The following is a 24,318-nucleotide window of genomic DNA, read 5'->3' on the forward strand; positions in this document are numbered from 1 at the left end:
GCTAGAGATGCTGAAGAGGCCAGAGTTAGAGTGCAGATATCTGAGGAGATGAGGGTCTGGAGGGATTTAAAACAAGGATGAGAATTTTGAGTTTGAGGTGTTGCTTAACCGGGAGTCAGTGTAGGTCCATGAGCACAAAGGTGATGGGTGAACAGGATTTGGTGCGAGTTAGATCACGGGCAGCAGGGTTTTGGATGATGAATATTGCCTTGTCTGTATTGCACATGCCCCAATAGCAAAATAAAGGTTGAATTTCATTGGCTATAGTTCTGCCCAATTGCAACTATTATCTAGGTCTTTATGTAGTTCCTTAACTGCTGTATCATCCAGTTCAGGCTCATCTGAGAGTCTAACCAACTTCCAATGCATTTCTGATTCCAGGTTGTTTATGTAGAGTAGAAACAGGGTCCCACTGCTGATTCCTGCAACAGTGCACTTATAGGAGTTGCTTGTGATTGAACACGACAAAAAGCGATTTTTGCTTCGTGTCACTCAGATCAATAGTTTGTTTAACTTCCAGAGCTCGTCTGGGAGCAGTTAATCTCTCTGCTGTCCTTTGTAGAAAACTGGAAAGCCATAGACCATTGGGGAAGATGTATTGTTTGGTTTGATTGCATCTTAGTTACAATTCTAGTGTTTTTCATAGCTGCTCGCCTGCTTCGATAAATTTGCAGATGCAGCAGTAGGTTTCTGCCAAAAGATGGCAGCATGATGATGAATTCTTCCTGTAGCCTGTCTTTAGTTTTTGTGGTGTTGGGTTGGGTGGAATGAAAGACCAGCCTTTAGTTAACTTTTTATTGTTTTCACATTGTTTGCCATATTTCATTGTAAATAATAAGTTAAACCTTGTATACAGTTCATACTTTAAAACAAATTAATACAAAATCATAATATCCAATGTAAAATTTGATACCTTATGCCAGTCAACTTTTTATCAGTTCATGTAGTGCCCACATTCCCAGACTATATAAAACACTGCATTGAATCGACTAGCCGCTATATTAAAGTATAACTGAGTCTCCAAATTAGTACTGTGCAAAACCTTGACTTCTGTAAATGGAGCCCATTATGCAACGACCTCAATTTCTCGCTATATACTTAAGGTTTGGGCGTGTGTTCTATAATTGTCTCATGTTAAGTGTCAGATGGTAATGGAGCCATTGAAATTTACAAAGCAGGAGGAAGCCATTCAACTCATTCTGTCAGTCCTGGCTGTTTGCTAGAGCAATCCAAAATTAATCTGATTACCTTGCATTTTTTGTAGTCCTGTATGTTCCTTTGTTCAAGTGCAATGGTCTCTGCTTCAGTCACATCTGCTAAAGCTATTCAAGACTCCAACAAATCTCTGCATAAATTCTGCTACTCCCTCTACCTTTGACCATTTTAAGTTCCTGGTTTTCTGTCATTGACTGTCAACCAGAGCAATTGCTCTTTCCCTAATCAACTTTATCAAACCACTTCAACATAATTGTAAAAACCTCTTAAACGTCCTGCTAGACTTCTCCACTCCATTGCAAGTAGTCTTTTTTTTATTTATTCCTGGGATGTGGGCGTCGGTGGCTAGGCCAGCATTTATTGCCCATCCCTAATTGCACTTGAGATATGGTGAGCTGCTGCCTTGAACTGCTGCAGTCCATGTGGGGTAGGTATACCTATAGTGCTGTTAGGAGGGGAATTCCAGGATTTTGACCCAGCGACAGTGGAGGAACAGCGATATAGTTCCAAGTCAGGATGGTGTGTGACTTGGAGGGGAACTTGCAGGTGGTGGTGTTCCCATGTATTTGCTGCCCTTGTCCTTCTAATTGGTAGAGGTCGCGGGTTTGGAAGGTGCTGTCTAAGGAGCCTTGGTGTGTTGCCAGCTTCATATCACCAGTGTCTTCCACAGTATCTCTTCTCGTCAGTCTGGTATATATGATGCACTCTTTTTATAACCTTACTGTCTTTTCTATAATGGGGTGCCCGGAATTGTACACTGCCTTTTTAACTGCGGCCTAACCATTGTTTGACATTTATTCTGTCCTCATGTACATTCTGCCCATAGTTACAAAACACAAAATAACATTTCTCTTTTTTTTTAAATAGCTGCCTTATGTACTAGTTGTCTATGCTCCTTCACGCTATTCAGAAACTTTTTCTATGGAGTTTATACTTCAATTTCTTGTTTTTCCTCCCAAAATTGAGTCAACTATTACATATTAAATTGTATCTGCCTCCTCTTTGCCCATTTTACTGACCTGCCTGCTCACTTAGAATGCTCCTCATTGTGTAGCAAACAATCAAAATTTTCAGACGAAAAAGTAAAATTTTCCCTTTTCTGCCCAAGTCCAAACAATATCCACTCTGGCTTTTTGTGGAATACACTGTATTGCCTTCATGTGAAGGAGATGGTTTAGAGCAGAGGTCTCCAACCTTTTTGCGTGAGGGTCCACATTACAGTTTTTGTCCTACATATGGGGGCGGTGAGCAAATTTCAGTAAGATAAAGCCGTTGTACATTTTTTGTACTAATCAAAACAGCAAAAAAATGCATTTTTGTGAACAAGCTTTAAATGAGACTAATTTATTAACTTTCTCGTCACTGTTGAATACTGATTTTGCTTGTACAAGTAGTCAATGTCTGCCTGCACAATTGATGTAGTGATATGGAGTATTTATCTTTCTGTCAGGAGCAATCTTCATCTTTTCCCCACCCCCCCACCCCCACCTTGCACCCCGGTGCTGGTTTAAAGGACTGCTGAACTCTCTCTTTGCGCTCCCTCAGTGCCTCTCCACCCCATACCTCTACCATGTGCTGGCCTGCTTTCTGCTCTCCCTTGGCCTATCTCTCCCCCTCCCTTGCAGCAGCTGTATCCATTTGCTCGCTCGCTCCCTGAGCTGCCTGAAAACAGCAGGGGCAGCTGATTCCAGCGCGTCTACACCGCGAACCTCCAATCAGCGCTCCCCCCTGCCCGGGCAGCCTGCGCTCAGTCACTAACAGTGACCAATCATAGACAGGTGTCTGCCATCCGTCAGACGTAGGTCCCACCTGACGTATTTTAATAGGAGAGACATCACTCAAAGCCAAGCCCCTCCTCCAATAGCTATTGGGCCATTCCCAGTGATCCTGCCGTCAGTCAAAGCCCAGCCACGGGCAGCCTGCTGTCAGTCACGCAGTATTGGAAGGCCGGATTCAGGCCCATAGGCCTTATCGTGGACAATTCTGATTTAGAGGGTGGGTGATAATTAGACTAGGCATATAGTCTGTCCTATTTTTATGCAATAATTTAGTATACTTTAAATATGCAGAGAAGTAGAGCTGGTAAATAAGTTTATCTGTAGTGCAGTCTGAGGACCTGGGAGATGTGAAACAGCTGCTGTTGCACCACTACTGGCAGGGGGTATAACTACAGTGAGTTTACAATCACAGTTTCCATTAGAAGTGTGGACATGGTAATTTTCCCATTACAGATTAGAGTGTGACAAAAACATGATGGTGGAAAGTTCTTGCAGATGTTATGTTTACATCATGGTTTAGGTGTTATAATTTTGAACAAAATAAACCGATTAGTAATCCCTGGAGTACCACCACCTAACCCAAACAACACCTATTTACCCTAATTTGTCCATCAGCATTATTGTCGATTCTGCTGAATTTCCTTTGATTCCAGACATACATTTGAATTGTTTTAACAAGCCTTCTCTGAGACACCTCACTGTCCTCTTAACCCATGTAAACTACATCTGTGAGACATGTCACTGATTTGTCATCTTAAAACCCATATTTTATTTTATTTTATTTCGAGATACAGCACTGAAACAGGCCCTTCAGCCCACTGAGTCTGCCGACCAATAACCACCCATTTATACTAATCCTACATTAATCCCATATTCCCTACCACATCCCCACCATTCTCCTACCACCTACCTACACTAGGGGCAATTTACAATGGCCAATTTACCCCTCAACCTGCAAGTCTTTGGCTGTGGGAGGAAACCGGAGTACCTGGCGGAAACCCACGCAGTCACAGGGAGAACTTGCAAACGCCGCACACAGTACCCAGAACTGAACCCGGGTCGCTGGAGCTGTGAGGCTGCAGTGCTAACCACTGCGCCGCCCTATAAATGACAACTTTGGCATTCCTTTTTATGAAATTGGACACTTCTTCCAACAGCTCTAAATAAAAAGAAATGTATGTGGGTTGCCTTTAACATTGTACTGATTGTGCTTGATTTATCCCATTTGTTTTTAAATGCTCACTGACGTGCAGCTGATCTTGAATTATTAGTTCTGGGAATCCATGCACAACAGAGACTAATTAGCCTATAGTTACCTGGTTTATCCTTCTCTCCATTTAATTTCTTTTCCTGGACGATCTTGTAACTAGTTAGGGAAGGAAAGTGAAAACTCATCTGCGGGCATGAGGCTAATTTGCACACTGATGTCACCTAGTTCTACTCTTCCTTCTCCCTTGACTGCCTTTGAGTAATGGACAAATTGCAACTTCTTCCAGCTCAACTTTGAGAAGACTTGAGCCATTGTCTTAGCCCCTACTACAAACTCTGCTGCCTTTTTCTTGCACCTCATCTTGGACTTAACCAGATGCTTGCCCTTCTCTTCTTTCTTCAGTGACTTACATTGCAGGTAATGCATTAAATTTAAATTCTTGTCCTTGTCTTTTGGCCTGATTCCACCCTATCTCTGCAACCTTTTTTTTTCAGCTCCACTACCTCATTTGTAACCTCATGTCACTGACAGTTGGGTCTGACTCTTTGGAATACCCTTCTACATCAACACTTTCCTTACCTTTTTTTTTATATCTCCAAACAAACATTTGGTCAAACTTCATAACCCCTCCCTCCTTGTCTCTATGGTTTCCTTGTACCTGTCTCTGAAGCATCTTTTGATTTTGAATGTTAACGATATGGTATTAGTGGTTGGCTGCTCCTGTTTGCCAATCTTGGATTGTTGCAGCATTTCATTGCATTCAACATTTACTTTATCAGTTAATGGCTCTGCCTTTTGATTACAGTGTAGAGTTTTAGGATTGAACCACCTTGCACGTCTATTAGCTATAACTTTCCAAATGCTTTTATATGTATACTAAAGGTTCCTTTCCCATCATTGAAAGGGGCATTCATTCAGTGTTCTTTCGGATGATCATGAGTGGTGGATAGTTGCTATTTACAAAATCCAATTTCAGCCGAGGAAGTTTGTCCTCTTGGTTGATCTCCACTTCTGTTTCTGATCATGTGCTCACTTTCTATCCTGTGCTTGCATTTCTTTATCTTGAGACATTCTGCAATAGCTTACTCTATTACCCTTGGTGCCTTTTTCTGATTTTTCTCTCATTTATGCCCATTATATTCAATAATTGTGTCAGCAGTTTGTCTTGATAGCAATCTCTACATTTTGAAAACATCACATGGGTCACCTTAAATATTTTCTGATCAAATGAAGACATGTCCAACTTCCTCATTCTCTCCCTTGTTTTGTATTACCCAGTCATTTGTCACCTTCAGGGAGGGAGGGATTTTTCAGTGTTTGGGATTTCTAGAGTTTTTCATAAATCGGCCTAAGATTTTGTTTTCTCCTAGGAGATTGTGTGATCCTCTCCCTAGCATTATGCAGTAAAACAGTGAGTAACCAGTGCCTTGCACAGTGACATATGAAAGGGAGGGTGGATAATGACCCACCTCCTCCACCAATTGCTCCAATTTTCCCCACCCAGCCACCCACATGGTCTCCTGAACCCCAAAAAACCCACAACAACCATGAGCTAATTAATTTAGGAAAAGAAACTCTAGGAAATTCCCCTTAAAGTCAATCAAGCTTCAGACAGCCATGCAGATACAATCCCCAGTGTCCCACTAATATCTATATTTTCCCAGATGTCAAATTTCTGCAGGGAGCAGTACCTCCTAACATCCAATTTAGTTCTATGCTTTATATAACATATTCATGCTCCCGGTCCTCCTTAACCTCTAACTTGAACAGCCTGAACACTTGGAAAGAATCTAATCCTTCCTTCCTTTTCAAATATTCAATCAAATTCCCTCAACAGTTACTCATCTAAAGTAAAAACACCTTGGTTCTCTTAACCTAGTGCGGTAACTGAGGGGCCCTTAAAATGAATCATTATGGGTGGCCTGAATAATCTAGGTGCAGTTGTTAAATCTGTTCACTGACATGAACCCGTGTGTGCTAGGAGATGGCTTCAGGTGTGGGGAGCCAGTGTAAAACACGGTAGCAGTGAATAATGTAAGGCCTTGGGGTAGTCAGTCATTTACAGCATAGAAGGAGGCCATTTGGCCCGTCAAGTCCATGCTAGCTCTCCACATAGTAATGCGGACCGTCCCACTCCCCCCGATCAATCCCTGCCACCCTACAAGTTTATATCCTTCAAGTGCCCATCCAATTTCCTTTTTAAAATCATTGATTTGTCTCAGCTTCCACCACCCTCATGGACAGCGAGTTCCAGGTCATTACCACTCGATGTGTGTAAAAAAAAAAAACTTCTTCCTCACATTTTCCCTGCATTACTTGCCCAAAACCTTCAATCTGTGTCCTCCTAGTCCTTGTACCATCAGTTAATCGGAACAGTTTTTCCTTGTCTAACTTATCTAGGCCAGTCATAATCTTGTACACCTCTATCAAACCTCCCCTCAATTTCCTTTGCTCTAGGGAGAACAACCACAGCTTTTCCAACCTAACCTTGTAGCTATGATCCCCCATCCCTGGAATCATTCTGGTAAATCTCCTCTGCAGCCTCTCTAGGACCCTCACATCCTTCCTGAAGGGTGGTGGCCATCACTGGGCGAATACTCTAGTTGTGGCCTGACTGCTTTATAAAGGTTGAGCATAACTTCCCTGCTTTTGTACTCAATACCTCTATTTATGAAGCCCATGATCCCATATGCTTTGCTAACTAGACTCTCTATGTCCTTCCAACTTCAAAGACTGATGCACATGCACCTCCAGGTCCCTCTGTTCCTGCACACTGTAGAACTGCACCGTTAAGTCTACATTGCCTCACCCTATTCCTTCTGTGAAAATGCATCACCACACACTTGTCTGTTTTAAATTCCATGTACTACTTGCCTGTCCATTCTGCTAGCCTAAGTCCTGTTTACAGGAAAAATCGGAGCAGGAGTAGGCCATTCAGCCCTTCAAGCCTGCTCCGCCATTCATTATGATCATGGCTGATCATCCAACTCAGTAACCTGTTCCTGCTTTCACCCCATATCCTTTGATCTCTTTCACCCCAAGAGCTATATCTAACTCCTCCTTGAAAACATACAATGTTTTGGCCTCAACTGCTTTCTGTGGTAGCAAATTCCACAGGCTCACCACTCTCTGGGTGAAGAAATTTTTCCTCATCTCAGTCCTGAAAGGCTTACCCTGTATCCTTAGACTATGACCCCTGGTTCTGGACTACCCCACCATCGGGAACATCCTTCCTGCATCTACCCTGTCAAGTCCTGTTAGAATTTTATAGGTTTCTATGAGATTCCCCCTCCCTCTTGTGAACTCCAGTGAATATAATCCTAACCAGCTCAATCTCTCCTCCTATGTCAGTCCCGCCATCTCTGGAATCAGCCTGGTAAACCTTCACTGAACTCCCTCTATAGTAAGAACATCCTTCCTCAGATAAGGAGACCAAAACTGCACACAATATTCCAGGTGTGGCCTCACCAAAGACCTGTACAATTGCAGCAAAACATTCCTGCTCCTGTACTCGCTTCCTCACTTTGAAGGCCAACATAGCATTTGCCTTTTTTACAGCCTATTGCACCTGCATGCTTACCTTCAGCGACTGGTGTTCGAGAACACCCAGGTCTCATTGCATATTCCCCTCTGTGTTTTACAGCCATTCAGATAATCTGCCTTCCTGTATTTGCTACCAAATTGGATAACCTCACATTTATCCACATTATACTGCATCTGCCATGCATTTGCCCACTCACTCAACTTGTCCAAATCACCCTGAAGCCTCTCTGCATCCACCTCACAACTCACCCACCCACCCAGTTTTGTCATCTGCAAATTTGGAGATATTGCATTTAGTTCCCTCATCTAAATCATTAATATATATCATGAATAGCTGGGGTTCTTGCACCGATCCCTGCGGTACCCCACTAGTCACTGCCTGCCATTCGGAAAAAGACCCATTTACTCTGACTCTTTGTTTCCTGTCTGCCAACCAATTTTCTATCCATCGCAATACACTGCCCCCAACCCCATGCACTTTAATTTTACACACTAATCTCTTATGTGGGACTTTGTCGAAAGCCTTCTGAAAGTCCAAATAAACCACATCCACTGGCTCCCCCTCATCAACTCTACTAGTTACATCCTCGAAGAATTCTAGTAGATTTGTCCAGCGTGATTTCCCTTTCATAAATCCATGCTGACTCTGTCCGATTCTACCTCTGTTCTCCAAGTGTTCTGCTATAAGATATTTGATAATGGACTCTGGAATTTTCCCCACATCTGAAGTCAGGCTGACTGGTCTATAATTCCCTGTTTTCTCTCTACCTCCCTTTTACAGTCTGCCTTTTAGCTTGCATTCATATTCTCTCTTCTCTTTATCAGTTTCTTGGTCCCAACATTACCACTGCAGTTTGGTCTATAAACAACTCCCGCCAATGTTTTCTGCCCCTTGCTGTTTCTAAGCGCCACCCAAATTGATTCCATGGGCTGGCTTTTACCTTAGGCGGATGGGAATTTGCCACCAACGTGAAAGTCAGTGACGAACTCGTTTCCGCCTAGCCCAGGGATCCGTCCGGCATTTTACGGGTCCCCAGGCTTTAATTGTTCCGAGGCGGCACTTCCACCCACTCATGGGAGGAGGTCCCGCCTCAGTGAGCTGCCGGCCAATAAGCGGGCCAGCAGTTCTTTGTCACAGCTGCGCCACTGGGAGTGGTGGCCACTGCTGGGACTGCAGCCCAGCCGACGACGGAGCCTGGAGGGAAGGTAAATTGGGGTTGCCTCACCAGGGCGATCAGTCCTTCCCTGATGAGGCTGGAGTGGTCATTTGGGGGGAGGGAAGGGGTGGGTTGGGAGGCGGGGCGGCCCCCAATCGGGCACCATGTGCCTGACTGCCATGCACCCCCCCCCACCTCCCCCCAAACCCCCGGGCGCAGAAAGGCTGGCAGCTAGAACAAAGAAAATTACAGCACAGGAACAGGCCCTTCGGCCCTCCAAGCCTACGCCGATCCAAATCCTCTATCTAAACCTGTCGCCTATTTTCTAAGGGTCTGTATCTCTTTACTTCCTGCCCATTCATGTATCTGTCTAGATACATCTTAAAAGACGCTATCGTGCCCGCGCCTACCACCTCCACTGGCAAAGCGTTCCATGCACCCACCACCCTCTGCGTAAAGAAGTTTCCATGCATATCCCCCCTAAACTTTTCCCCTTTCACTTTGAACTCGTGTCCCCTTGTAATTGAATCCCCCACTCTGGGGAAAAAGCTTCTTGCTATCCACTCTGTCTATACCTCTCATGATTTTGTACACCTCAATCAGGTCCCCCCTCAACCTCCGTCTTTCTAATGAAAATAATCCTAATCTACTCAACGTCTCTTCGTAGCTAGCGCCCTCCATACCAGGCAACATCCTGGTGAACCTCCTCTACACCCTCTCCAAAGCATCCACATCCATTTGGTAATGTGGCGACCAGAACTGCACGCAGTATTCCAAATGTGGCCGAACCAAAGTCCTATACAACTGTAACATGACCTGCCAACTCTTGTACTCAATACCCCGTCCGATGAAGGAAAGCATGCCTTCTTGACCACTCTATTGACCTGCGTTGCCACCTTCAGGGAACAGTGGACCTGAACACCCAAATCTCTCTCTACATCAATTTTCCCCAGGACTTTTCCATTTACTGTATAGTTCACTCTTGAATTGGATCTTCCAAAATGCATCACCTCGCATTTGCCCTGATTGAACTCCATCTGCCATTTTTCTGCCCAGCTCTCCAATCTATCTATATTCTGCTGTATTCTCTGACAGTCCCCTTCAGTATCTGCTACTCCACCAATCTTAGTGTCGTCTGCAAACTTGCTAATCAGACCACCTATACTTTCCTCCAAATCATTTATGTATATCACAAACAACAGTGGTCCCAGCACGGATCCCTGTGGAACACCACTGGTCACACGTCTCCATTTTGAGAAACTCCCTTCCACTGCTACTCTCTGTCTCCTGTTGCCCAGCCAGTTCTTTATCCATCTAGCTAGTACACCTTGGACCCCATGCGCCTTCACTTTCTCCATCAGCCTACCATGGGGAACCTTATCAAACGCCTTACTGAAGTCCATGTATATGACATCTACAGCCCTTCCCTCATCAATCAACTTTGTCACTTCCTCAAAGAATTCTATTAAGTTGGTAAGACATGACCTTCCCTGCACAAAACCATGTTGCCCATCACTGATAAGCCCATTTTCTTCCAGATGGGAATAGATCCTATCCCTCAGTATCTTTTCCAGCAGCTTCCCTACCACTGACGTCAGGCTCACCGGTCTATAATTACCTGGATTATCCCTGCTACCCTTCTTAAACAAGGGGACAACATTAGCAATTCTCCAGTCCTCCGGGACCTCACCCGTGTTTAAGGATGTTGCAAAGATATCTGTTAAGGCCCCAACTATTTCCTCTCTCGCTTCCCACAGAAACCTGGGATAGATTCCATCCGGACCTGGGGACTTGTCCACCTTAATGCCTTTTAGAATACCCAACACTTTCTCCCTCCTTATGCCGACTTGACCTAGAGTAATCAAACATCTGTCCCTAACCTCAACATCCGTCATGTCCCTCTCCTCGGTGAATACCGATGCAAAGTACTCGTTTAGAATCTCACCCATTTTCTCTGACTCCACGCATAACTTTCCTCCTTTGTCCTTGAGTGGGCCAATCCTTTCTCTAGTTACTCTCTTGCTCCTTATATATGAATAAAAGGCTTTGGGATTTTCCTTAACCCTGTTTGCTAAAGATATTTCATGACCCCTTTTAGCCCTCTTAATTCCTCGTTTCAGATTGTGCCTACAATCCCGATATTCTTTCAAAGCTTCGTCTTTCTGCAGCCGCCTAGACCTTATGTATGCTTCCTTTTTCCTCTTAGCTAGTCTCACAATTTCACCTGTCATCCATGGTTCCCTAATCTTGCCATTTCTACCCCTCATTTTCACAGGAACATGTTTCTCCTGCACGCTAATCAACCTCTCTTTAAAAGCCTCCCACATATCAAATGTGGATTTACCTTCAAACAGCTGCTCCCAATCTACATTCCCCAGCTCCTGCCGAATTTTGGTATAGTTGGCCTTCCCCCAATTTAGCACTCTTCCTTTAGGACCACTCTCGTCTTTGTCCATGAGTATTCTAAAACTTACGGAATTGTGATCACTATTCCCAAAGTAGTCCCCTACTGAAACGTCAACCACCTGGCCCGGCTCATTTCCCAACAACCAGGTCCAGTACGGCCCCTTCCCGAGTTGGACTATTTACATACTGCTCTAGAAAACCCTCCTGGATGCTCCTTACAAATTCTGCTCCATCTAGACCTCTAACACTAACTGAATCCCAGTCAATGTTGGGAAAATTAAAATCTCCTATCACCACCACCCTGTTGCTCCCACAGCTTTCCATAATCTGTTTACATATTTGTACCTCTATCTCACGCTCGCTGTTGGGAGGCCTGTAGTACAGCCCCAACATTGTTACCGCACCCTTCCTATTTCTGAGTTCTGCCCATATTGCCTCACAGCTCGGGTCCTCCATAGTGCCTTCCTTCAGCACAGCTGTGATATCCTCTTTGACCAGTAATGCAACTCCTCCACCCCTTTTACCTCCCTCTCTATCCCGCCTGAAGCATCGGTATCCTGGGATATTTAGTTGCCAATCATGCCCTTCCCTTAACCAAGTCTCAGTAATAGCAATAACATCATACTCCCAGGTACTAATCCAAGCTCTAAGTTCATCTGACTTACCTACTACACTTCTTGCATTAAAACAAATACACCTCAGACCACCAGTTCCTTTGCTTTCATCATCTGCTCCCTGCCTACTCTTTCCCTTAGTCACGCTGACTTCATTATCTAGTTCCTTACAGGCTTTAGTTACTACCTCCTTACTGTCCACTGACCTCCTCATTTGGTTCCCATCCCCCTGCCACATTAGTTTAAACCCTCCCCAACAGCGTTAGCAAAAGCACCCCCAAGGACATTGGTTCCAGTCCGGCCCAGGTGTAGACCGTCCAATTTGTAATAGTCCCACCTCCCCCAGAACCGGTCCCAATGTCCCAAAAATCTGAACCCCTCCTTCCTGCACCATCTCTCAAGCCACGCATTCATCCTGACTATTCTTTCATTTCTACTCTGACTATCACGTGGCACTGGTAGCAATCCGGAGATTATTACCTCTGAGGTCCTACTTTTTAACTTGGCTCCTAATTCCCTAAATTCTGCTTGTAGGACCTCATCCCGTTTTTTACCTATATCATTGGTACCTATGTGCACAACGACAACTGGCTGTTCACCCTCCCCCTTCAGAATGTTCTGCAGCCGATCTGAGACATCCCTGACCCGTGCACCTGGGAGGCAACATACCATTCGGGAGTCTCGTTTTCGACCACAGAACCGCCTATCTACTCCCCTTACAATCGAATCCCCTATGACTATAGCCCTTCCACTCTTTTTCCCGCCCTTCTGAACAGCAGAACCAGCCACGGTGCCATGAACCTGGCTACTGCTGCCTTCCCCTGGTGAGCCATCTCCCTCAACAGTATCCAAAAACGGTATACCTGTTGTGGAGGGAGATGACCGCAGGGGACGCCTGCGCTGCCTTCCTGCTCTTTCTCTGCCTTTTGGTCACCCATTCCCTTTCTCCCTCAGCAATCCTAATCTGCGGTGTGACCAATTCGCTAAACGTGCTATCCACGACCTCCTCAGCATCGCGGATGCTCCAAAGTGAGTCCATCCGCAGCTCCAGAGCCGTCATGCGGTCTAACAAGAGCTGCAGCTGGACACACTTCCTGCACGTGAAGGAGTCAGGGACATCAGCCGTGTCCCTGAGCTCCCACATTGAACAAGAGGAGCATAACACGGGTCTGAGATCTCCTGCCATTTTTAATCTTAAGCTTAAACTTAGTTAAATGAAAAAGGAACGAAAAGTTTTTAACTAATCACACGATAAAACAAAAAGAAATAGAAAAAGCCTTATCTATACACCACCGAGTCCTTTTTTTCGGTTAGAGGAGGAGGGTGGGTGGGAGACACTACAACTGTCGTGTCTCGGGTTCAGAAACGGCCCAAATATATAGGGTTTTACTTACCCAGCAGCCCCCTGGTCTCCGCCGAAAACAAAAAGAAATTAAGTTTACTTTAAACTGACCTTCCCAGCTGCTCACTCGCTCGCACTCTCTCTGCTCCCGAAAAAGCTGCTGCAGTGAAAGGCAAGTTATTTGAAACGGCCCAAATATAGCTGGGTGGCCTTTCACGTCTCCGGCACGCCTGTTTGCCACGGGTAAAATTCCCGTGGAGGTGGGTGAGAGCCCTTAAGTGACTGCTTAAGGGCCTTGATTGGCCTCGGGCGGGCCCAATGCCATAAATGTGCCCGGAGGTGGAAGTGGGACGGGTAGGCCTTCCAGAGCCTCCCGCTCAATTTTATGCTGTCCTCACACCGCCATCTGACCTGCTGGGGCGGCGTAAAATTCAGCCCCACATCTTGCTCCTTCAATCTAAGATCCCCTCTCACTCAAGTGCTGATCTCGTCCCTTATTAACAGCGCTGCACCACCTCCTTTTCCCCTCTGCCTATCCTTCCTAAATGACGAATATCCCTGAATATTCAGTTTCCAGTCCTGGTCGCCCTGTATCCATAATAGCAATTAAATCATAACCATTTACCTCAATTTGTGCCTTCAAATCATCTATGTTGTTGTGAATGCTGCATGCATTCAGATAGAGTGCCCTTAAGTTTATCGTAACATTATTCCTGATTCCGATCCTATTTGATGTTTGCCGCCTTCTAATTTCGTTTCCCACCTATCTGAGCTCCCTCTCAGGTTGCCAACCCCCTACCAATTTAGTTATAATTTAGCAGATTTAACAAACCTTTGTCCCATCGGAACAAGCTGCAGATGCATATTTCATGTCTTTCACATACCAGATCATAAATACATATTCTCTACAGCTTGAATCAGCTCACTTAGCTAATTTTAATACCACGAATAATGACAGCTCATAATCCAATAAATGATTTAACACATTTCAAAATCCAATTAAGGTGCCTTTGAATTATCTACATCTTGTAGACCATCAACAGCGTTAGAGTTTTGATGCTATGAATGTTGGTCACATCTTGACTATGACAAATTCCAGAAAGAACAATTGACTGCTTAGTGATCACTTCTTGCAGGCTGGGGCAGATTCTGTCTACAATTTGCTTCCTAACAGTTGATCTTTTAGCTTCTGTCTCTGCTTGAGGAGCCACCAAAATGGTTTCTAGTTGACTGGTAGGAGTTAACTGTATGGATTACTGAGGAATAAATATTTATTTTGTGGAAGTTCATGCAGTTTAGCTGCCGCCTGATGGTTTGTTTAGAATGTGAATGGTAACCATTTTGCATTGATCCTAACTGAGCATTTTACCTTTTCCCCCGACAGCTATATGACTACAACTTTTGTTATTGAAGCCATGGCAGCAGCCAATGCACATTTACGTTGGAAAAGGAGGGAGAGACAGGGAATAGTAAGTACAGCGTATATAGATAATGCCAGTTGCAACTTAAGGGATTACATTTAAACTAACCCGTCAGCCAGGCAACACACAGGATTGGGTGGAATGCTGGTTTTACACTTTGCATGATTTTACTCTATTGAAGTCAAAGGTGAGTAATATTGGGTGGGGTATTAAACCGACGTTCCACCTGATCCCATATGTTCGCCACCCCTGCCAGTATAATGCTGTAACTGGAGAACTTCATTATTGAGTTGATGGCAGTCTGTCTGCATCTTGTGTACTCAAGATGGGGGAATGTGTATCCTGATTCTCCTTTGTCCATTAGCGAGAACTATCTGTGTCACATCAGCAACTGGGCAAATTGAGTTCTGCTCATCGGACAATATATGTACAATTTGGTCTATGTATCTGGTTGAGCTCTGGTTTATACCGTTGCAAGAAACAATTTTAGTATTTTTAAACCTTGCTTGCCATTTGTGATTGCTTATATGATTGTTTCCTGTGCTTGCATTTCGATCCTTCCAAAAATGATACCATATACCCAAATGTATATGAGTGTCGGGTATGAGAGAGAGACTGTGAGAGACCAGCGGGGAGCTTCATTGAGTGACTGGAAGGAGCGAAAGAGAGCAAGACCAGTGGGGAGTTTAACAGAGCGACAGAAAGGAGTGAGAGCGTGAGACCGGGGAGCTGTCCTATCTGGTCCAGTCTGTGGCTTCAGATCAGATTGACCAAGAAAAATCAAAGTGTGACATCACAGGAAAACAGGTAGTTAATTGGTGAGTATTTCTCTCATTTGCCTGTCAAAACCTGGGTAATTTTAGTAATTGTAAGGCTTTATTAGTAAGGTTTACTATTAAACCTTAATAGATTGACTGGTAAGTATTTCCCATTTATTACTATTGGTAAGGTTTATTACTATTGGTGAGGTTAGTACTACTGTTGGTAACATTTTTGGTATTGGTAGGGTACATTAATAGTGGCAAGGGAGAATAGTATTGGTAAAGTTTATTATTGGCAGTAGTCAGGTTATTACTACTATTGGTATGATTTATTGTAATTGGTAGGGTTATTAGTATTAGTAGGGTTTAATTGTAGTACCAAGGTTTATTAACTAATAGAGGAATGGCAGAGCTGCTCCAGCCTCTGGAGTCCACATCCTGTGCAATGTGGGAACTCCAGGATGCTGTTTGTGTCCTGGATAACCATATGTGCAGGAAGTGTCGTCAGTTGCAGCAACATGAGCTCCGGGTTTCGGAATGTGAGCAGCAGCTGGTATCACTGCGGTGCCTTTGTGAGGTTGACAATTTCGTGGATAGCACGTTTATAGATGTGGTCATCCCGCAGCTTAAGAGTATGTACGCAGAGAGGGAGTGCAGCCAGAGCCAAGGCCATGGCATCATGGATGGCTCAGCTGTGGAGAGGGGTACAAGGAAGACTGGAAGAGTGATGCTGTTAGGAGATTCAATAGTCAGGGAAACAGGTGTTTCTGTGGCTGCAGATGTGAATCCAGGATGGTATGTTGTCTCCCTGATGTCAGAGTCAGGGATGTCACTGGCTGCAGAGCACCCTGAGGGGGAGGGTGAACATCCAGCAGTCATGGTCCATATTGGTACCAGAGACATAGGTAGCAAGTGGGATGTGGTCCTGTAGAAAGAGTTGAGTGAGCTAGGTAAGAAATTAGTATGCAGGACCTCAAAAATAGTAATCTCCAGATTACTCCCAGTACCACGCACAAGTGAGTATAGAAAAAGGAGGATAGTGCAGATGAATGGTGCAGGAGGGAGGGCTTTAAATTCCTGGGGCACTGGGATCAGTTCTGAACTGGACAGCTGGGATAAATTTCTTTGCAGGGTGATGAGCTAGTGCTATTGGGGAGGGTTTAAACAAACTTTGCAGGGGTGTGGGAACCAGGAGATAATATGAGAGGGACAGCAAGGTGCACAGAATTGGAAGAGACAGCACTAGAGTAGGAAATAGCCAAGTATTAAGTGAACTCAGAGTGTTAGACAGTACTAGAGAAGGGAGTAGTTCCGTATTAGGTGGGAGTGGATTGAGAAAGACTACGAAGGATACAAAGACAAGATTACAATGCATGTGTGTAACCAGACAAAGTGTGGTGAATAAGGTTGGTGAGCTACAAGCACAAATAGCAGTCTGGGAATATGATGTGGCAATAATGGAAATGTGGCTTAAAAATAGCAAGGACTGGGTGCTTAATATACAAGGATATCTCTTCTCTCTCTTTGTCTCCCGAGACAACGAGGCCAATGGGTAAGTGCCTGGAGGTGGTCAGTGGTTTGTGCAGCAGCACCTGGAGTGGCTATAAAGGCCAATTCTAGAGTGACAGACTCTTCCACAGGTGCTGCAGATAAAATTGGTTGTCGGGGCTGTTACACAGTTGGGTCTCCCCTTGCGCTTCTGTCTTTTTTCCTGCCAACTAAGTCTCTTCGACTCGCCACACTTTAGCCCCGCCTTTATGGAGCCCCAACACTGAACACTTATTCCTGCTGGGGGACTTTAATGCCACGGTTGGGGCCGACCATGACTCATGGCCTTCCTGCCTTGGGCGCTATGGCATTGGAAGGATGAGTGAGAATGAACAGAGACTGCTTGAGTTGTGGACCTATCATAACCTCTGCATCACCAACTCCATTCTTTCACACTAAACCCTGTCACCAGGTTTCATGGAGGCACCCAAGATCACGTTGTTGGCACCAGCTGGACCTCATCGTCACAAGGCGAGCCTCTTTAAACAGTGTTCAAATCACACGCAGCTTCCACAGTGCGGACTGCGACACCTACCACTCCCTGGTGTGCAGCAAGGTTAGCCTCAAACCAAAGAAGCTGCATCACTCCAAGCAGAAGGGCATCAACACAAGCACAATTTCTAATCCACAGCTGTTACGCAAGTTTCTAAATTCACTTGAAAAAGCCCTCCAAAACACTCCCACAGGGGATGCAGGGACCAAGTGGGCCCACATCAGAGACATCATCTATGACTCAGCAATGACCACCTATGGCAATTGTGTGAAGCGGAATGCAGACTGGTTTCAATCTCACAGCGCATTGTACTGCTGAACTACAAGAAAGCCCCCAGCGAGTTAACGTCCGTAGCACTTAAAGCTGCCAGAAGCGCTGCACAAAGAACAGCCAGGCGCTGCGCAAATGACTACTGGAAACACCTATGCAGTCATTTTCAGCTGGCCTCTGACATGGGAAATATCAGAGGGATGTATGATGGCATTAAGAGAGCTCTTGGGCCGACCGTCAAGAAGATTGCCCCCCTCAAATCTAAATCAGGGGACACGATCACTGACCAACGCAAGCAAATGGACCGCTGGGTGGAAAACTACCTAGAACTGTACTCCAGGGAGAATGTTGTCACTGAGACCACCCTCAATGCAGCCCAGCCTCTACCAGTCATGGATGAGCTGGGCGTACAGCCAACAAAATCGGAACTCAGTGATGCCATTGATTCTCTAGCCAGCGGAAAAGCCCCTGGGAAGGACGGCATTACCCCTGAAATAATCAAGTGTGCGAAGCCTGCCATACTCTCAGCACTCTACAAACTGCTTTGCCTGTGCTGGGATGAGGGAGCAGTACCACAGGACATGCGCGATGCCAATATCATCACCCTCTAAGAACAAGGGTGACCGTGACGACTGCAACAACTACCGTGGAATCTCCCTGCTCAGCATAGTGGGGAAAGTCTTCGCTCGAGTCGCTTTAAACAGACTCCAGAAGCTGGCCTAGCCTGTCTACCCTGAGGCACAGTGTGGCTTTCGAGCAGAGAGATCCACCATTGACATGCTGTTCTCCCTCCGCCAACTGCAGGAGAAATGTCGCGAACAACAGATGCCCCTCTACGTTCCTTTCATTGATCTCACCAAAGCCTTTGACCTCGTCAGCAGACGTGGTCTCTTCAGACTACTAGAAAAGATTGGATGTCCACCAAAGCTACTAAGTATCATCACCTCATTCCATGACAATATGAAAGGCACAATTCAACATGGTGGCTCCTCATCAGAGCCCTTTCCTATCCTGAGTGGTGTGAAACAGGGCTGTGTTCTCGCACCCACACTTTTTGGGATTTTCTTCTCCCTGCTGCTCTCACACGCATTCAAGTCCTCCAGAAGAAGGAATTTTCCTCCACACAGGATCAGGTGGCAGGTTGTTCAACCTTCCCCGTCTCAGAGTGAAGACCAAAGTACGGAAAGTCCTCATCAGGGAACTCCTCTTTGACAAGGATATAAAGTGTTTCGAAAAGATAAGAAAGGAAAAGAGGCAGGTGGGGTGGCAGTCCTGATTAGGGAAGACATTGCAGTGCTGGAAAGGGAGGATATCCTTGAAAGGGCGCTGTTGGATCTCAATTTTCCTGTTCTTATTGGTTACACCAAAAAGAGACAAAGTCCGACTGTAGCTTTAAGAAACTTTATTGCAGTACTTAATTGTTACATCTTCAGAAAACTTAACAATGAACTGAACTAAAACTAAAAGCAACACATACACTGAACTACCCAAAACTAAAGCACCACACACACTAAACTAATCCTGAAGTAACTCTGCGCCAAATCAAGCCTTATTATAGTTGTTCTTACAAATCAGTGACACCCCCCTTATGTTTCCAATTGGTTTACAAACTCTTCAGTTTCTTGGTGTTAGGGCCTGATTGGGGCACTGCCTTGTCATCCTCTCCTCAAGCAGTTTCTTCTTCCCCTATCTCTTCGGACCGTTGGGCTGAGCCACCCTAGGACAAGGGGCATGGGTTTGCCTGGTCAGTATGTTTCTCACACTAACTGTTCCTTAGGAATGTGTCATGTCTGGGTGATGAGATAAGAAGAGTGTTGTTGAAGCATAATGTCTCTTTCTGCTATTGTGCTGTAACAGCTGCAAGGCCGAGTTGCCTCTGCAGCCTTGAAGTTATGACGTTATTTCTGATCAGTTGCCCCTACAGCACTGAAAGGGCTACTATTAATTTCTGATAAGCTGTCTCTGCAGCTCCAAAGCTAGCTTGTTAGGAATACATGATTGATTATTTCATCTTAAATGTCCCCATAAAATTCTGTTATTAAAAATTCTGTTCTCACAGGCACGGACAGAATCCATTTGGTTAGAGTTGAGGAGCAAAGAAAGTCTGATCACGCTACTAGGGATATTCTATAGACTTCCAAATGGAGAGAGATAGAGGAGCAAATCTGCAGGGAAATCACAAATGTGCAAGGACTATAGAGTGGTGATATTGGGGGACTTGAATTACCCAAATATCGATTGGGATAATTTTAGGGTAAAAGGTATGGAGGGGGAGAAATTTCTAAAATTTGTTCAGGAGAACTTCCTTGATTGGAATGTTATTGGCCCAACTAGAAAAAAGTCATTTCTGGATCTGGTGCTGGGAATTGTGGATGAGCACTTGGGTAAGAGTGATCATTGTATCATAAGGTTTAGACTAGTAATGCAGAAAAGCATGGAACTAAATATGGTAGAATGTCTAGATTGGAAGTGGGCTAATTTCAAAGTGATGAGAAGGGATCTAGCCAGGATAGAATGCAACCAATGAATTATCTTTAAGGAAGAGATGCTTGAGCTACAGGCTCAACATTTCAACAAGGGTGAAAGGTAGGAGAACCAAGAATAGGGCTCTTTGGTTGATGAAGGCGATGGAGATGATGAAGAAACAAAAAAGAGGGTGTCTGATGCATGTCAGCTGAACTAGTGAGAACCAGGTCATATACAATAGTTTGAGAGGGGAAGTGGAAAGAAAACAAGTCGGCAAAGAGAATATGAAAATAGAATGGCAGTCAACATAAAAGGGAACCCAAAGATCTTTTACTGGCATGTAAATGGTAAGTGGCCTATTAGGGATAGAGGGTAATATATGCTTAGAGGCATAGGGCAAGGCTAATGTACATAATGAGTATTTTGTATCCGTGTTCACTAAGGAAATGGAGGCTGACATATCCATACAAGCAGAGTGTAGAGACAATGGATAGGATAAAAATTGAGAGAGGGGCGATAATTAAAAAAGGCTGACTGTGCTTGGGGTAGATAAGTCACCTGGTTTGGATGCTAAAGGAGATGGGGATGCTGGAAGGGTTTGCCATAATCTTCCAATATTCCCTGGATATGGGCAAGGTGCCAGAGGATTGGCGAGTGGCAAACGTGACACCTTTATTCAAGAAAGGGTGTAAGGACAGTCCTAACAACTACAGTCCATTTAGTTTAACATCAGTGGTGGGTAAGGTTTTAGTAACAATAATCAGGGAAAGTATCAATGGACACTTGGAGAGATTCGAGTTAATTAAGGAGAGCCAGCATGGATTTGTAAAAAGATTAGGCAAGCATGACCTGCCAATTAATATTTTTGATGAAGTAACAAAAGGTGCAGAAGAGTTTTACCAGAATGGTTCCAGGGATGGAGGACCTTTAGTTACACGATTAGGTTGGAAAAGCTGGGGTAGAATAAAGGAGATTGAGGGGAGATTTAATAGTAAATTACAAGATTATGACGGGCTTAGTTAAGTTAGACAAGGAAAAACTGTTCCCATTAACAAATGGTACAAGGACTAGGGGACACAGATGGAATGTTTTGAGCAAAAGATGCAGGGGGAATGTGAGAAAGCACTTTTTTTTTTACACCGGGTGGTAATGATCTGGAACTCGCTGCCCACAGTGGTGGTGGAAGTGGAGACGATCACTGATTTCAGGAGGTGGTTGGGTAGCCACCTGAGAGAAATAAACTTGCAGGGCTACAGGGATCAAGTTGGGGAGTGAGACTGACTGCATAGCTCTGTGGAGAGCTGGCATAGACATGATGGACAAATGTCCTCCTGTGCTGTAAATGACACTCTGACTCTATATATTTAAATTGATTTTAATCAGGCTTCAGGAAGCTTGCTGTACTCACTGCCTATCTGCAATAAGCAGGATGCTGCTTGCTGGTGAATATCGACATCTGAACTACTTCAGTGACTTCTTGGTGTATCCTTGTGTCTAAATATTTGTTTTCCTTGCAATTTGCTAAGCTCTGTGTAGCTTCAGTATTGCTGTACAGTTGTTAGTGCCATCATTTCTGGGCACATTGCTGTCTGTTGCCAGAGCAAATACTAAAGTAAATTCACCAAGTATGTTCAGGAAGAACAACAACTTTTTTGACTGGACCTTCCTGGATGCTGGCCTTGGCAAAACCAGCAAATTTAATTTGGTATTGCTACTCTGGCGTCAGAAGTTTGCTGCTGTTTGAGGGTTGGGGATGGTGTGAACGCACAGCCTACCAGCGACTGGTTCCCCAACTACACCTGTTGGGGCCACAGGGCAGCCTCTCCAACTCCACCTGCTTTATACATCAGTCACAGGAACAGGCCCGAGATGGGTTTAGTTTGATTGTGTAGCTATATGCTACGATATGTAAAAAGAAACAAACGGAACTATCTTCTAGATTGCTTCTGTAAACTGAAACTATATTATCGGCTCCTTGTAGCAGCACATTGCACCAAATCAAATGAACAATAAATGAACAATCCCTCATCTTGGTAAATGTGTTTCAATGATTTGCTTAGCTTGTTCTGTTTGGACATTACTTCAGTTTGTAACATAATCGCTTAAGTATGGCATATGGTTCCGCTCCCAAGTAGGGTATAAACGATGATATCGGGTGTTGTCTCATTTATCTTGTGCTTCATTAGAAGTATTCATGTCTGGATCGGATGCTACGCTTGCAGATGGTGTTTGCAACACTTTGAAGAATGCCACATTTCGTGTGACGATTTGCGAGCCATACTAGGCAGTGATCCTTTTGTGTTGGTCACAACAAATGGCTGGATGTCAGGGGGTTGTTTACTTTCCAACATAACCGTCACGGTTTGCAAGCACCTTGCCTCCTGGCTTTAGCTTGTAGTTCTGAATTTCATATTTTAGTTGGCATTTGCTTTGTGGGGTAGTTCAGGAAGACATAAGATATATGAAGATGAACATAGCTGGAGGCTTTTCCAGTGGTCGAGTAAGGAGTTGCTCGAATTGTGAAGATGAAGATACAACTCCTGCTTCCATGACTTGCTTTAAGCAATAGATGTACAATTGCTTTTTTTTTTCAAGGTATGCATGAATCTCAACTTCTCCATTAGCTCTTTGCCAACAGGATGTGATTTCTTTTCGGTGAGTGAAGCCCAAGTACTTAGTGAATTTACTGAACACGTTGTTGAATTGTTGTTTCTCACCATTTGAAGGACTCTAAACAAAGCACAAAGCAGGTCAAGTGTTGGGACAACTGCTTTCCCTGAGGTAGACGTTTCTATGATTTGGGAATCTGCTGTAGCCATCAATGACGACAAGCAGTGCTTGTTCGTGGGCAAGTCTGCGAAGTCTACGCTAACTTCAGTCCATGGGCCTACAGGTAGCTCAGACATGTTGAGCGGCTCACAAAGATTTGACATTATGATTGCTTAACGTGGCAAACGCTGATTTTGTGCTCCACCATGATGTGGTCAATTCCTGGGAGCCATACCTTTTCCCAAAGTTGCTTGGTGTTGGCAGTTCCTTGGTGACTCCTGTGATCTTTGTACAGCACATTCAATGACTCCAGAATGACAATGTAGCTGCCAACTAACACAAAATCAGAAGTTGTGGCAACTGAGCTCATTCCGAAAATTCTGAAGACCATGTAGGGTGTGAGTGACTTCATTTGTAGATGTGCTGTCAATCTCGTCTTTTCCAGTTTTTTGATTTCATAGCTGTCATACATAGCTGCAATGCTTCATTTTATTTAGTTGCTACTTTGTTAATTTTAGCGAATTTGGCACTCCGTTTACACTTAGTTAAGATGTTTGGAACTGTTCTTTGCAATTAGGGCTGGTTGTCGGCAAAGGATGGTGTGAAAGGTAATCTGCTGGGTTAAATTTGCCTGGCTGATAGTCCACAAGGAACTCAAACTCTAGTTTGAGTATCCAACGATTTATTTGAGGAGGTGGCTTGCTATGCAGTTGCTAAACAGGTTCACCAATGGCCTATGATTGGTTATCGCTTCAAACTCGCTTCCATACATGCAGAGATGAAAGTGTAGGATGGTCTAGGTGATTGAGAATGCTTCTCTCTGTTGTTGAATATTCTGTGCGCGTTAACGATCTGCTTTCTCCCCCCCCCCCCCCCCCCCCACCCCACCATCTGACTGCGTTATGTGATGTCATCTGCGCATGCGCCAACCAGTCCTGGCACTGTGGAACACAGCACATGCACAGAGGCTATGAACCAATCTGCGCATGTGAGCAGATTGGCGCAGTCAGATGACGTAAACTGCTGGCTGCGTTGTCAGTAATCACTTTGCTGGAAGAAACACTGCTGCTGTAAACTGAAACTTTATCAACTCCCTCTAGAGGCACACTGCATGCTACAACAAGCATGTACAGTGCCTCAAATGAACAATACACTACCGAATGTACAGGACAACGATTTTTCCTTGCTTGTGGAGTAGATATCAGCTCTGTAGTCTACCCTTTCTCATGGAGTGGCTGAGATGAATAGCTTGTCATGTAAGAAGTCATATGCATGATTCTCATTCCACACTTGACCTTGTGCAGAATTCAGTGGAGGGAGAAAAA

The 24,318-nt window shown here is 44.6% G+C and overlaps 1 protein-coding gene across 1 annotated transcript in view; it reads left to right on the top strand.

The window, feature by feature from the left end:
- Window positions 1-24,318, top strand: part of tmem104 (transmembrane protein 104) — a 246,945-nt gene that overhangs the window by 21,054 nt on the left and 201,573 nt on the right. The window contains exon 3 of the mRNA XM_068057817.1: window positions 14,650-14,734. Coding sequence (XP_067913918.1) covers window positions 14,650-14,734 — 85 coding nt within the window. The remainder of the gene's footprint in view (window positions 1-14,649; window positions 14,735-24,318) is intronic.

This window comes from Heterodontus francisci, chromosome 26 (genome assembly GCF_036365525.1).
Source record: "Heterodontus francisci isolate sHetFra1 chromosome 26, sHetFra1.hap1, whole genome shotgun sequence".
Classification (NCBI taxonomy): domain Eukaryota; kingdom Metazoa; phylum Chordata; class Chondrichthyes; order Heterodontiformes; family Heterodontidae; genus Heterodontus; species Heterodontus francisci.